General features: G+C 39.0%; 3 protein-coding genes across 3 annotated transcripts; all 3 read right to left on the bottom strand.

The window, feature by feature from the left end:
* Positions 1-1,877: 1,877 nt before the first annotated feature.
* Positions 1,878-4,458, bottom strand: LOC137732077 (uncharacterized). Its single transcript, XM_068471373.2, has 5 exons — positions 3,642-4,458; positions 2,903-3,002; positions 2,649-2,769; positions 2,406-2,501; positions 1,878-2,284 (listed from the first exon to the last, which is right to left on the bottom strand). Exons 1-5 carry the CDS (start codon positions 4,039-4,041, stop codon positions 2,150-2,152), a joined length of 852 nt encoding a protein of 283 aa, XP_068327474.1. The 5' UTR covers positions 4,042-4,458; the 3' UTR covers positions 1,878-2,149.
* A 1,343-nt stretch (positions 4,459-5,801) lies between these two features.
* On the bottom strand, positions 5,802-7,973 carry LOC137732148 (vesicle transport v-SNARE 12). Its single transcript, XM_068471448.2, has 5 exons — positions 7,533-7,973; positions 7,192-7,250; positions 6,886-7,074; positions 6,389-6,559; positions 5,802-6,070 (listed from the first exon to the last, which is right to left on the bottom strand). The coding sequence occupies exons 1-5, from the start codon at positions 7,627-7,629 to the stop codon at positions 5,918-5,920; spliced, it is 669 nt and encodes a 222-aa protein (XP_068327549.1). The 5' UTR covers positions 7,630-7,973; the 3' UTR covers positions 5,802-5,917.
* A 138-nt stretch (positions 7,974-8,111) lies between these two features.
* On the bottom strand, positions 8,112-9,648 carry LOC137730974 (26S proteasome non-ATPase regulatory subunit 11 homolog). The gene has a single exon (XM_068470001.2). The coding sequence runs from the start codon at positions 9,646-9,648 to the stop codon at positions 8,380-8,382; it is 1,269 nt and encodes a 422-aa protein (XP_068326102.1). The 3' UTR covers positions 8,112-8,379.
* Positions 9,649-12,092: the final 2,444 nt, after the last annotated feature.

Here is a 12,092-nt window from a genome sequence, read left to right as displayed (position 1 = left end):
CTTAAATTTTAACCCGTTACTCCCCTAATTTTTTTTATAATTAACCAATTTTCTCTTAATTTGAAATTCCCCCTGAACTTTTATAATTTGACCAATTTCCCCTTGAATTTTAATTTATCCCCTAAATCCTAAAATTCAAACAAAAAAGTGTACGGGTAAAATAGCGGAACAGAAGAAGAAGAAGAAAAAAACCAATATGTTGGGCACACCTTTTTGCAATTATGAAAGTTCATGTGATTACTTGGTTAAATTAAAGTTTATAAGAGAAATTGACAGTTTCTTATAAGTCGTAGGAAGAATCGACAATGCTTTAATTATAATAATGTGTAAGCAGTTGCTTTGACATTTGTGTGCACCAAGTATTTATGTGTGATTCTTTTTATTTTATTGAGATCCAAACAAGCTAGTAAAGAAAAATAAAAAAAGTGACTTGGCTTTATGGCTTTACTTTTTCAACGGAATCGCATTCCTTTCTCACCTTGTTTTATCTTTTGGCGTTGCGTTGGTGTGCCACCATGTGAATCATGTTATTGCTAATGTTTCCAATTTGCGATTATATTCATTGAATTAACTCCGCCGCCAGATGGGTGGGAACTTGGTGAGAAATTTTAGATGTGGCATCGCACATTGTATAGTAGTCGACGTAGTTGATATTTATAATTTGGGAAATTTTATTTGAACCCTCGTAATCTTTTTCTACATTTAAATTATTTTTTATATCTATATTATTTTTAATTAAAGGATTAATATTTTTTTAAACCCAATTTTATTACCTAGACTACCTTCCTAAACCCAATTCAAAATGTAAATTTATCTTTGCACCCATTTAAAAAACGAAATCACAAATTGAAAATTTGATTGAAGTTTGTATCTGTGCACCACGGGAAACAGATCTCCAATGTGTTCCTGAAAAGTTTGAATCTGTTGAGGAGTATGTTAGAATTTTTGATCAGCTTTTGTTTAAAGAATGTCACCTAGGATAAATTAACAGAGGGTATTTCTAAAGATGCTCATATGATTGTTCGTGTAAGAAGCATAAAGGAGAAGGAGAGAGAGATGTCCCATGTCCAATTTGTTTCCTCCTACTTTAGTGATACATCTGGGTACAGATTTTAGAAATAATGAAAACAAAATTGGCTAACCATGTATACAAGGTTGGCCAATGGCCAGTATAGCTACAGTACCTATGCTTTTTTCATGGCTCTATGATTATGTGAACCGACTAAAGTTTAACTTTTGGTGGTTAGGGTGGTACGATGTAATAGCCCTTCAAGTTGGTGAATGCAAGTAGACATTGAAAGAGAGGATGTGGCAACTCTCTCAACTCCAATTCTTCTCTATATATACATGTCGACAAGGGGTCAATAAATTCAAGAGGCAAATAATTATCATTCATCCATAAATCCATGTCGGCAAGGGATTAAAACTTCAAAATCATGATCCATCGATAAAAAAAACTTGTCTTTCTCTATAAGAGTTATTAGGATTTTAGTCGAAACAAATGTAGGATAAACAAGAAGTGATAATAGGGTTTAATTATAATGTGTGGGTTTATTGAGACATTTTAATTTTATTATTAATTTCATCTTATACTTGATGGTAATTGTACAAGAGGGTAAAAAGGACAATTAACATTTAAAATTTAAGTTGTGTGTAAAAAGAAATTACATGGATTCAAGTAAAATTTTCCTTATAATTTTAGGGTAAGTGGCGAAACCAAAATTTTAACTTAGAAAAGCTCCAAAAGTTTTAATCTAAAACGCTCTTCTGATTTCACAAAATTACTTTGTTGCGTGGTGAGCAACCGAACACCATCGTTTGAATATGGTATAATGTCATCCCCATCATCCTCTTCCATAAACCTAAAACCGAGCCTCTTGCCTGAACTCCACAGGAGCTGCCAAACCTCAAATCAAACCCGATGAAGGGAATTAATGTTACAAGATCGAAGACTCAAAGTTATATACGACCGACGCATACAATAATTCAGTATGCGAAATGCAATCGAGACAATGAGCGTTGAACAACCCCAGAACTTACAATGAATATATATAATATACAGTTTAGAGATCCAGGGTATGTATATGAGTTGCATAGAAGAATGCTTTCTTAGACAAATATTCAGTTCCAGGCAGGAATCGAGTACTCTTTATGGTTCTTGTTCGTCTTCAAGCGAGCGCTTTCGAGCCCTAAGGTTGAGCTCCAGGCTTTGAGGCAGAGGAGGGCTTATTCCGCGACGGAACAGAACTGCTAAAGCTCGCATTTTCTGGCAGAGATCGAATACCTAAAGTTAATACACAACGAAACAATAGTTAGAATTCAGCAAAAAGTGCATCCATCATCGTTCAATTACAATTTCGCGATGCTAAAAAGGTCAAATTTAGAGACGGGTCTATGTTTCTTACTGATGAGGCCTCTATTTCTGCAACACCTTCACAACCTTTACCTCCTCCTTGCAACAAGTCACAATACCTTACAGCTTCGTTCTCATCCTCGAAAACCTGCAAATTCCGTTGAAATTTCAAAAAATATGCAACCGTAGATACAATAAGAGAGATTTATTAATCCCTACGAGATGAAAACTTCACACGACACCAACAATCCAAGCATTTACACAATTGGCAAGAAGAAGAGAGAAAAATACTTACAAGCACTCCATCTCTAATATCCTCCACAAGCATCTGGAACTTTGTCTCGTTCGTCGGCTGCTTCTTTTGATTCCACTTCCCTCTTTTTGAGAACAGTTTCCCAAGCTCCGTTTCAACTTCACTGTCACATATAAACCACCAATATTTCACCACACCTAGTGACTCATTGAGGCCACAAATAACAAGAATTAAAGCCTACCAAAGAGAAAGGTAACAGACACACACAGAAGAGAGAGTGAGCAGAGGAAGGAGACCTGCGATTTCTTCGGGTTTTCATGGTGCACAACTGGTTTTCCCTTTGGGTTAATACATACACAGGCTTGGAACGTCCTCTCCAAGGGTTGGCCTCCAATACTGAACCAAGATTTGTGTACACAGAGATTAAATCACATTCATCCAACACACAACTAATGTGATGGTAACGCTCATCAGCACTCAAGGTGGTGAGAAAAAAGCACCATAACTCGGGATGCTACAGTGACAGTATCGTGCACTACACTAATATCCCAAGCCAATGAGAGATTTGTTAGTGTGCCCGGAACATAGACACATATGTCATATGTCATTATACAAGCAGAGGGGCGCATGAAAAACAAATTCCTTCCACTTGTTTAATGACATATGGATATGGCAATACTACCACGTGTTCCGAGCACATTAAAAAATCTCTCCACCCCAATTATGCACAACGATAGTATACAAAAGCCAATCATGCATCGTCATACACGAGTTTTCGCAACTCTTTCATTTGCATTGCATGTTTATTCAATTTTTGGAAATAAGAAAAAACAGAGTATAGATCATGTGTGAATCAAGTTAAGTTTCTATATCATATAACACTAATTTAAGCAAATGAATCACGAATTAACAAACAAATAAAGCACGATTAATAGTTAATTAACTTAATAATCGCTCAAAAAACTCACAATCACCAAAATCTCAATTCTCAAACGGCTGAATAAAAGCAGGAGCAGCCATGAACTTAATTCGTACCATCGTAGCTGCTGGAATCGAAGGTCTGCTGGAGGTGGCGGCGCATGTCGTAAGCACGAGACGACACGCGTTTCACGAACTCGTCGGACGTGGAAGGGATATTACCGTCGAGGTGAAGCGCTTTCTCCACCTGCTCACTTCCGTCGTCGTCGTCGTCGTCGCCATCCTCCTCGTCCTCCTGCGCAGTGCCGCCGCCGCCGGACGGGCACACGAACCTCCTTCTGGAATAGGGAGAGCACGGCACACCGAATACAGAGGAGGAGGAGGAGAATCGGCAGAGACTTCGATTGTGTAAGCTGCCGAGCGAAGAAGAATAAGGGGGAGGCATCCGGCGTCGCCGTGGACAGAGAGGGTTGGTGACTACGGAGGGAAGCACTTTTACCGATGAGAGAGAATCCATGGATGATTCTCGTTTGGGCTGTGAAATAATAAAATTGAAAACAAAATCTGGTTCAAAATTGCAAGTATGTATGGGTCAAATCCCTCTCCCTCTCTCTCTGGGTTGGTCCGGTTCGGTGGGTGGTGGGTGGTAGGTGGTGGCTTAGAAGGTGAGACAAGGAAAGGAAGGAAGGAAAATTTGGGTTGTGAATCTCAAAGAATCTGCCTGAGGGATATTTTTTCTTCTCTCCGGTCCAGTCTTTGGAGCTCTCTGTCTGTGTTGTGCTGGTGGGTCCAGGAGACTTGGTTCCTTGGTTGAAACGGGACTATGTTTGCGGAATTCGAATCTCTTTGGATCAGAAAATTCGAGACCTTAATTCCTGTGAAAGAGAAAATGAGCACTTAACTTGTGTAAGCGAAATGGGTCAATAAAAACTTCAGATTCTTAATGAAGACTTGCAGATTTTATTTGCGTAGTCTGAATTACTTGATCTTTGAATTTTCAAACACTGAGATACAACAAGATCTACGTATGTTTGGGCACCTATTTGTTCGTGATTAATTAAAGATTAAAAAAAATATTATTTAACTTATTTACCAACAAAACGCGTTAATGCGTAATCGTAAAATTATACAAGATCTTACTAAAAACAATTCAACAAAAACACTTACATTATGACAAAAAAATTACTTCCTGACATTTGCGTATGTAAGTTGTCAGTTGACTAAGAAAGTATGCAACTACATACTTAAACGTTAATCACAATCCCTTATTAATTAATGTTCAACTAATCCAGATTAAGAACCTCTAAACATAATTAAAACAACTCGATGTGTTTTCTATCGCCATCGCCATGCATGCAGAACTGGGAGTATTGCTTGGTCCTGGCCAAATCAAACTTCGATATTTAGATATTAAGATCGTAACGAATCCAGATGTTTTTTTGGGGTGACGAGTTGACAAGTACATGATCGTCATGCAAGTGGACCTCGCAATATTTATTGTTCTTGGCACAATCATACTCCTGACGGAGTACCGGGAATTTTCTGGTACTCCACCGGCTGGGACTGGGCGTCAAGAGGCTGCCGGTGGGGAGCAAGGCAGCACCGCAATTATACGGCGGAACATCTTGGAACCATCCCGCACACATATCAAAATTAGCTGATAGAAAAAATGACATATTTTTCTTTTGATGCCCCTCACTTGAAAGGGTAGGAAACGGAAGAGGATCGAGTTCCGTTGGTTCACAGTAAATATCTATATAACCCGTAGCGTGTTGCCGTTTGAAGGCTTCCCCGAAGTAGTTTTTTAGGGAAAAGTGGTGTTCTTGGGCTCCAAGGCAACTCCACGCGCCGCCTACGGTGTCCGGGAGTAACATTACCGACGAGAAAATCATCAGGCATACCAAACGAGCCGTTATATTGTTATTCGCCATCGTATTCAGTCCGACAAAGTCCGACGTAATGGAGTTGTTGATGCGAGCATGCTTTGTTTATTAACGTGCTATGAGGAAGAGGTATGCTCATTAATCTGCTTGAGTTAACGGTTTAAATTGAGTAAGACATTCGTCAACTACTAATTTTGATTTAAACAGCTTTTCAATACTCTCGTTTGCTTCTTAATCTATACGTTTTTCTTTCTTTCTTCGTTTTAATTAAATATTCACTAATTAAAAGGGTGATTTATACTTTAATTAAATGTAAACAGATATTCAATTGCGCAACGTTAAGTACGTATTAATTGAAACATTTTCGAGTAAATATAAAAAAAGACTAATGACAGAGTACAATACGGGGAGAATATGATAAGAACGTGATTCATAATTCAGGCAACAAAGCATATACAGATACAACATTTTGAATAGAGATAAAGTTACCAGTACCAGAGATGGTATCCGTTAATGAGAAAGCTTAAAGTATAGAATAAAGAGGATTGCAACGATAAGAGCTCCGATAACTGAGCCGATGATCCATTTATGCTTCGTCATCCTCCGCGACATGGCAGTTAAAACTCTTTTACTCTTGTCAATGGCGTCATCTACTGCATTAAGCTGCAAAAGAAAAAGGAGAACACACACAGATTAACAAATTCACTAATGCAGCTGCCTTGTTCGCATTGTATGTCGGATTTCAGAGGACTATCGCCACATTATCTTGGGTTTTTGGTGCACTACCAGGGGAGTTATGAGCTCCACTTCAAGTATAAGATCTTTGGTTCCTCAACAAGAAAGTTTAGGAATGAATCTGGTTATGAAATGTGTGAAAGACATTGAAGAGAAACTCCATGAATTCGACATCAGGAAAGTCGAACAGAAGTCTAAGTGACAATGAACCTTAAGCAGAAACGTGATTAAAAAGTTAAAACTTACTTTTAGATGGGAATGCAGGAGAGTTTCCCGCTGTTGATGCAAATCTTGGAGAATGGAGACACCAAGCTCTTCAGTTTCCAATATCGTTCTTCTACTCTGTGTGATTCTATCACTTGATGCATTCAATCTCTCAACAGACATTGTCATTCTCTCTCTTTGATCAGAAGAAACCTGTTTCATTGTCCATAAATCATCAAGAAAATTTATTGTATTCTACCAAAGAAAAAGCAATGGAAGATAAACATTACATCTATCCTGTAAATAGTACACCGAGAATAAAAGAAAACGGCCTAGTGGAAGCCGTTGTCATAAATCAAGACGAAAGGTATGCAAGAACGGGCACCCTAGGTAGTTGGGAATTAGATTTCAATTACAGCATGTCAAGCATAAATGTGTAAAATTAATCGAATCAAATATGCTTTGGTAAAAACTTCTCAAACAAGGAAGTGTACAATGTCCAATGAAAGTGGAATGATCCAAACAGCGTCCATACTTACCACATGTGGATCAGCCATTCCTGCCTCCAGCAGTTCGTCCCGAGCAGCCTGACTGGCATCAGGCGATGCAACTCTTTTGATTTCCCTTTTCAACTTATTGAGATCAGATTTATACTCCCTTAGCTTAGCAAGAAGCACCGCCTTCACGCTCGGCTGCAAGCTTCTGGCTTCGAGGTCCATTTTCCGAATCTGAGAAAACAAATCACATCACTCGTTCGCATAAACAAACAAGGAACGTATATAAGCCCCAGTAGCTTTCCAGAAAAAGCAAAAACAAGTGAAATTTGTATGTTGTGCAGCAATTACCAAAGCTTCGGCATCATCGAGACCAATTTTAATCTCAGAAAATTTCTGCTTCTTCTGCTCTGCAATTCGCATTGATCAAAACCAATCCATTTCATATAATGATCAGAACTACCCAAAAACGATCGGATCAAACACACGATGGCTTAAAGGACCGGAATTGCACAAAGCAACCCAACAAACAATTGAACAAAAAACTACCCAATAAACCCCCAAAAGAAATCCCTCAATTAATGTTACTAAATTACTAATTGATTAATAAAACACATAATTAAGAAGATTTGGAGCTAATCTCACAAACCCACGTCACTAAATCGGCAGAAAAAGGAATAACAGAACAGTACCATAGTCGGGAAGAAGGGCGGCGGAGTTGGATTTTCGCGAGAGGTTTGCGGAGAGCTCGCAGTACTGACGCTCGTAGCCTTCGAATACCTCACTCATCTCGGTCACTGCTTTTACTGCCCGGCGCAGAAATTTGGTAATTCAATTGGGAATTTGGGAATCGGGAAGGCAACGATCTGGGCTTTGGAGGATCGGGGGTTGTCCTCAACGTCGAAGTTCAGATTTTGGTCTATACCGAAATCCAGATTCGACTTGGAAAGGCTCCGTGAAAAATAAACAGACGTCTACTTCTCACTCTCTCTCTAACTATCTATCTCTCTTTTCGTTCTCTTTTCGTTGACAGTTAAAAGACGTCCGTTAGATTCCGGAGTTTCAACGTCTTTATGCCATTTTTTGCCCTTGTGACGCTGCGTTTTGATCATTTTGACAACACAACAAACCACGGTAAAAGTAGTCTCAATACAAGTTCCTTTTGTGGTAAAAGGATCCGAACCTTAATGTCCATAACCTCCTCATCAAGCAATCTGGATAGCTAATTGGTGTTCAAGTTAAATCAAGACATATGTGGTGGGCTAGGAAAATAAATTAATAGAAACCGTTGGATTTAATTTGTGCGATCCAAATTGTTTGATAAGAAGACTCCCGACACTAAGGTCCGGTGCGGATCCTCTTCCCCTTTTGTGTTGAATGAAATTCTCCAAATGGTAGAACCTTCCAAACTCACAAGTACAATTTAGTCTAAAACAACGAAAATAAAGGACTACTGCTGGGATATCACAGAATTGACTCAAAAGTATAACCAAAAGAAATAAAGCGACGGCAGGAAACAGCCTCCTTGACCATACAACCTCACGCCATTATCTTCGCAGACCTCACGTAGAGGCTGTCCACGACCTTGCCGATGTTGGATATGGTCTCCAACGTTGCAGGGTATATTGCGTCTGTCTTGGGATCGTCAAAGATGATGAGGCATCCAGCGCCCTGGTCCAAAGTCCCTGCAAACTTCTTGTCCAAAATCATCTGAGACAGTTTCTTCTCCACATGGTCGATTGGCAGTTCAATCAGTTCTGCAATGTGAGCAATCTCCACCCTTGAGAAAGGCTCGATCAACCTGCAGAGATTCTGTTCCAACAGAGTGTCGTACAGGGAGGAGAGGTGCCTGTGGACAATAGGGTCTTCCTCTAGCTGTGCCTTGAAATCACGAAGAGCAGTCTCAAAAAGCTTCAAAGAACGCTTCGAGTGAGCATCAGCAACCGCTTTCATAGCATCCAGCTCAGGTCCCAAGTACTGCAGGCCCGCTTTTGATGATATTATACCTGCCACATCATCAGCCTGGCTCACCATAATTTTGCACAGCAACATATACTTGAGGCTAAATACAGCCCGAGGATCTTCAAGAGCATTGAAGGCTTCAAATGCTTCAAAGAAATAACTGTATGCAGTCTTGTAGTCCTTCTCTTCTGCATGAAGGATCCCGCTCTGCAAATCAATAGTTCCTTGCTGAGCTGGAGGCACATATATAGAATTGGCGGCTGTTCTTGCAGCTGTGAGTGAAGCCTTGGCTTTAGGGAGATTTCTCAAAGAAAAGTGGAGCTTACTCTCCAACAAATCTATGTCCACAAGGAGAAGCTTGTCATCTAGCCTTCTCACTTCCTTGATCAAGCCTGATAGGAGAGTTAGTGCTTCCGAAAACTCTTTGCTTTCCATCAAAAGAGATGCAAGCCTGGCCTCCACTCGCTGTCTAAGGAAAGTTCGCTTCTCAGCACGGGTCCACTGCACCATTTCTTTGCAAAGGGAAATCTGAAGTTCTGACGTGTCTGGTATCTTAGCAAGTGCATCAATAATAATGCGGACAATTTTTGCAGTTTTCGCCTTGGGAATCAAGTTAAAAAAAGGCCTCAACTGAGTGAGAAGGTTACGAAGATCATCTGCCCGATTTTCTTGTCTTAGAAGATCCGAAAGATTTGTGATGGCCTGCTCCTTTATCCGTATAGCTTCAGGAGATGCTGATGGGTTTTCAAGAACGCGATAAAGAATAGAGATGGATTCAGATGGAGCGTTGGCCTCTAAAGCCTGAGCAATCGAATCAGTAGTTGCTGGGAGATACGATGAAGACATTCTCAATGCTTTGAACTATCCAAGTCCTGCAGAAATGGAACAGACCAAAATATTAAAATCATATAGCAAATTACATCAGGCAATAAATATCAAAATTAAAGCGGGATCCGTTAGGATCCCAAGAAGTAGCAAATCTCTTATGAACTCTGACGTGCTGGGTGAATTTCCTTTTAATAATAACACGCAAAGAAAGATGTTAGTTAAACTAAATTCTACAGCATCACAAATATATCTAGCTGACCCAGTTAAACTTTCGAGAACCCATGAAATCTTTAATCAAGTAAGATCTACATGGCTAGTCTATAGTTTCTTGTTCATCTGCTTATTTATATCTTTCACTATGACGCACCAAAGATAATCGATATCTAGCACCACAAAAGCATACTTAGTATATCGCTTTGTCAACATCACAAACTGGGGTTTTAATAACATTTGGTAATCTACAATATAACTTCGTGAGCTAACAATAATGGCATCCTGCAGATTTCAAGGTTCAACTTTGCTTCAAGTACTCAGACACCCATTAATAAACAAAATTCAAACCGAAAAGAAAAAAATCGAACTCGAACGCCAACGAACAAACATAACAGTAAAAATGGAACAAAATCAGGGAGAGTGATGATTAAAGATAGTACAAATTCAGCAACACATCAACATTCGAGCAAAATCGGATGAAAATAGAGTAAAAACATACTACCCACAGATATAAACGCAACGCAAGTCGGAGACGAGAAAACCCCTAAAATTCTAGCAGAAAGTAGATATGAACATCAAATATTTGAAATTGAGGAAAGCCCTAAAAGTAGAACGTATCCCTAATTTGAAAAATACAAAAAATTAAACCTAAATTCAGAGAATTTCAAGTAAATGAGATCGCAGGAAAGAGAGATTACCCGGTTGACCTAGGGATTTTGACGAGCTTGAAGAAATAGCGAAGGCGATGCGGAGAGGATGACGGTTTGGCGAGCAGCCTAATTTGTGAAGTCCCAACTCTTAAGTAAAGGCTCGGCCTTGCGAATGGGAGTCTCTTTTTTCTCTCTCTCTCTCTCTTCTTCTTCTTTTATTTTTTTTATTTTTTTTAATTCAATTAGAAAATAATGTGGTTCAAATTCGTTTTTAACGATAATCATACCTAACATTTCACTTACAATTAAAGAGAAGAGCCATTAGACCTATTAAATGACTCTCTCTCTCTCTCTTTTTAATTTCTATTTTTTTTTTCAGTGGTATGCTGTGTGTAATTTATCTAGAGGACAGCCGTATGGAATAAAGCCTCCTGCCGACCAAAAAATTTGCCCTTTTCTTTTTTCTCAAGAAAGAAATAAAATATCAAATTTAAATAAATGCAGGGGTAAAAGTTAAATAACAAAATAATAGTGCTTAAAAAATAAAATATAGAAATAATGCGGAAAAAAGTGTAGAAAAATTAAAATGCAACAGGAATATGGTAGCGTCTCGGACGAATGGTACGGTGTCATCTAATTTATTTTTTTAATGTTTTATTTATGACAATGTATCATTAGATTAAAATGTTACAGCGGCTCCAAAGAGTCAAGAGGAGTCTCTCCCTACTTTTGGGCTAATTGCCAGGTAAAAGCCCCAAACGATTGTCGTTTCAGATTGCAGCCCATGCTGATCTTGGGCTGGGCTATAACATTTTTTAAGCTCTTCACTGATTTGAACCGACCAAAAGAAGAAATATTGACCAAAGAAAAGAAAATTAATGTAGATGAAGTGTAGATCCAAAATAAAAGTTGAATGAAAGGTTCTCATCTCCTTTTCTTTCACCAAAATTCGTCTCTTCCTTGATGAATGCTTCCCTTCTTGCATCGGTTTCTATAGAGGAGATCAAGGAGGCGGCTTTTCAAATGGGGAGATTAAAGGCCCCGGGCTTGATGGATTTCAAGGAATTTTTTACCAGTTTTTTTGGGATAATCTTATGGGTGAAGTCAATGGGTTCGTTCAGAAGCTTATGTAGGGATCTGTTTTTCCAAACCACATCAATTCCACGCATGTTGTACTCATTCCGAAAGTTCCTAATTTGGAGTCTATTTCCTAGTTTCTTCCCATTAGCCTCTGTAACTACTCGTACAAAATCTTGTCCAAAGTGTTGGCTAACCGCCTTCGTTCCTTGTTGCCGGAGTTGATTTTCCCTTCACATAATGCTTTTGTTTCTGGCAAGCAAATATAAGACAATATTGGCATTGCCCATGAGCTCTTCCATTTCCTTCGGACAAGACGCACAAAAGCTAAATTTGAGCTTGGTATTAAATTAGATATGCATAAGGCTTATGACAGGGTTGCATGGGTTTTATTAATGGCAGTCATGGAGTGAATGAGATTTGATCAACAATGGAGGCATTTGATATTCGGTTGTCTTTCTTTGGTTGATTTTGCTATTCTGGTTAATGGTTAGCCTGTCGGAAGTTCACTCCCTCACGAGG

This window comes from Pyrus communis, chromosome 16 (genome assembly GCF_041283825.1).
Source record: "Pyrus communis isolate YQ-2024b chromosome 16, ASM4128382v1, whole genome shotgun sequence".
Taxonomy (NCBI): Eukaryota; Viridiplantae; Streptophyta; class Magnoliopsida; order Rosales; family Rosaceae; genus Pyrus; species Pyrus communis.
This window is presented reverse-complemented; position numbering and strand designations above follow the sequence as displayed.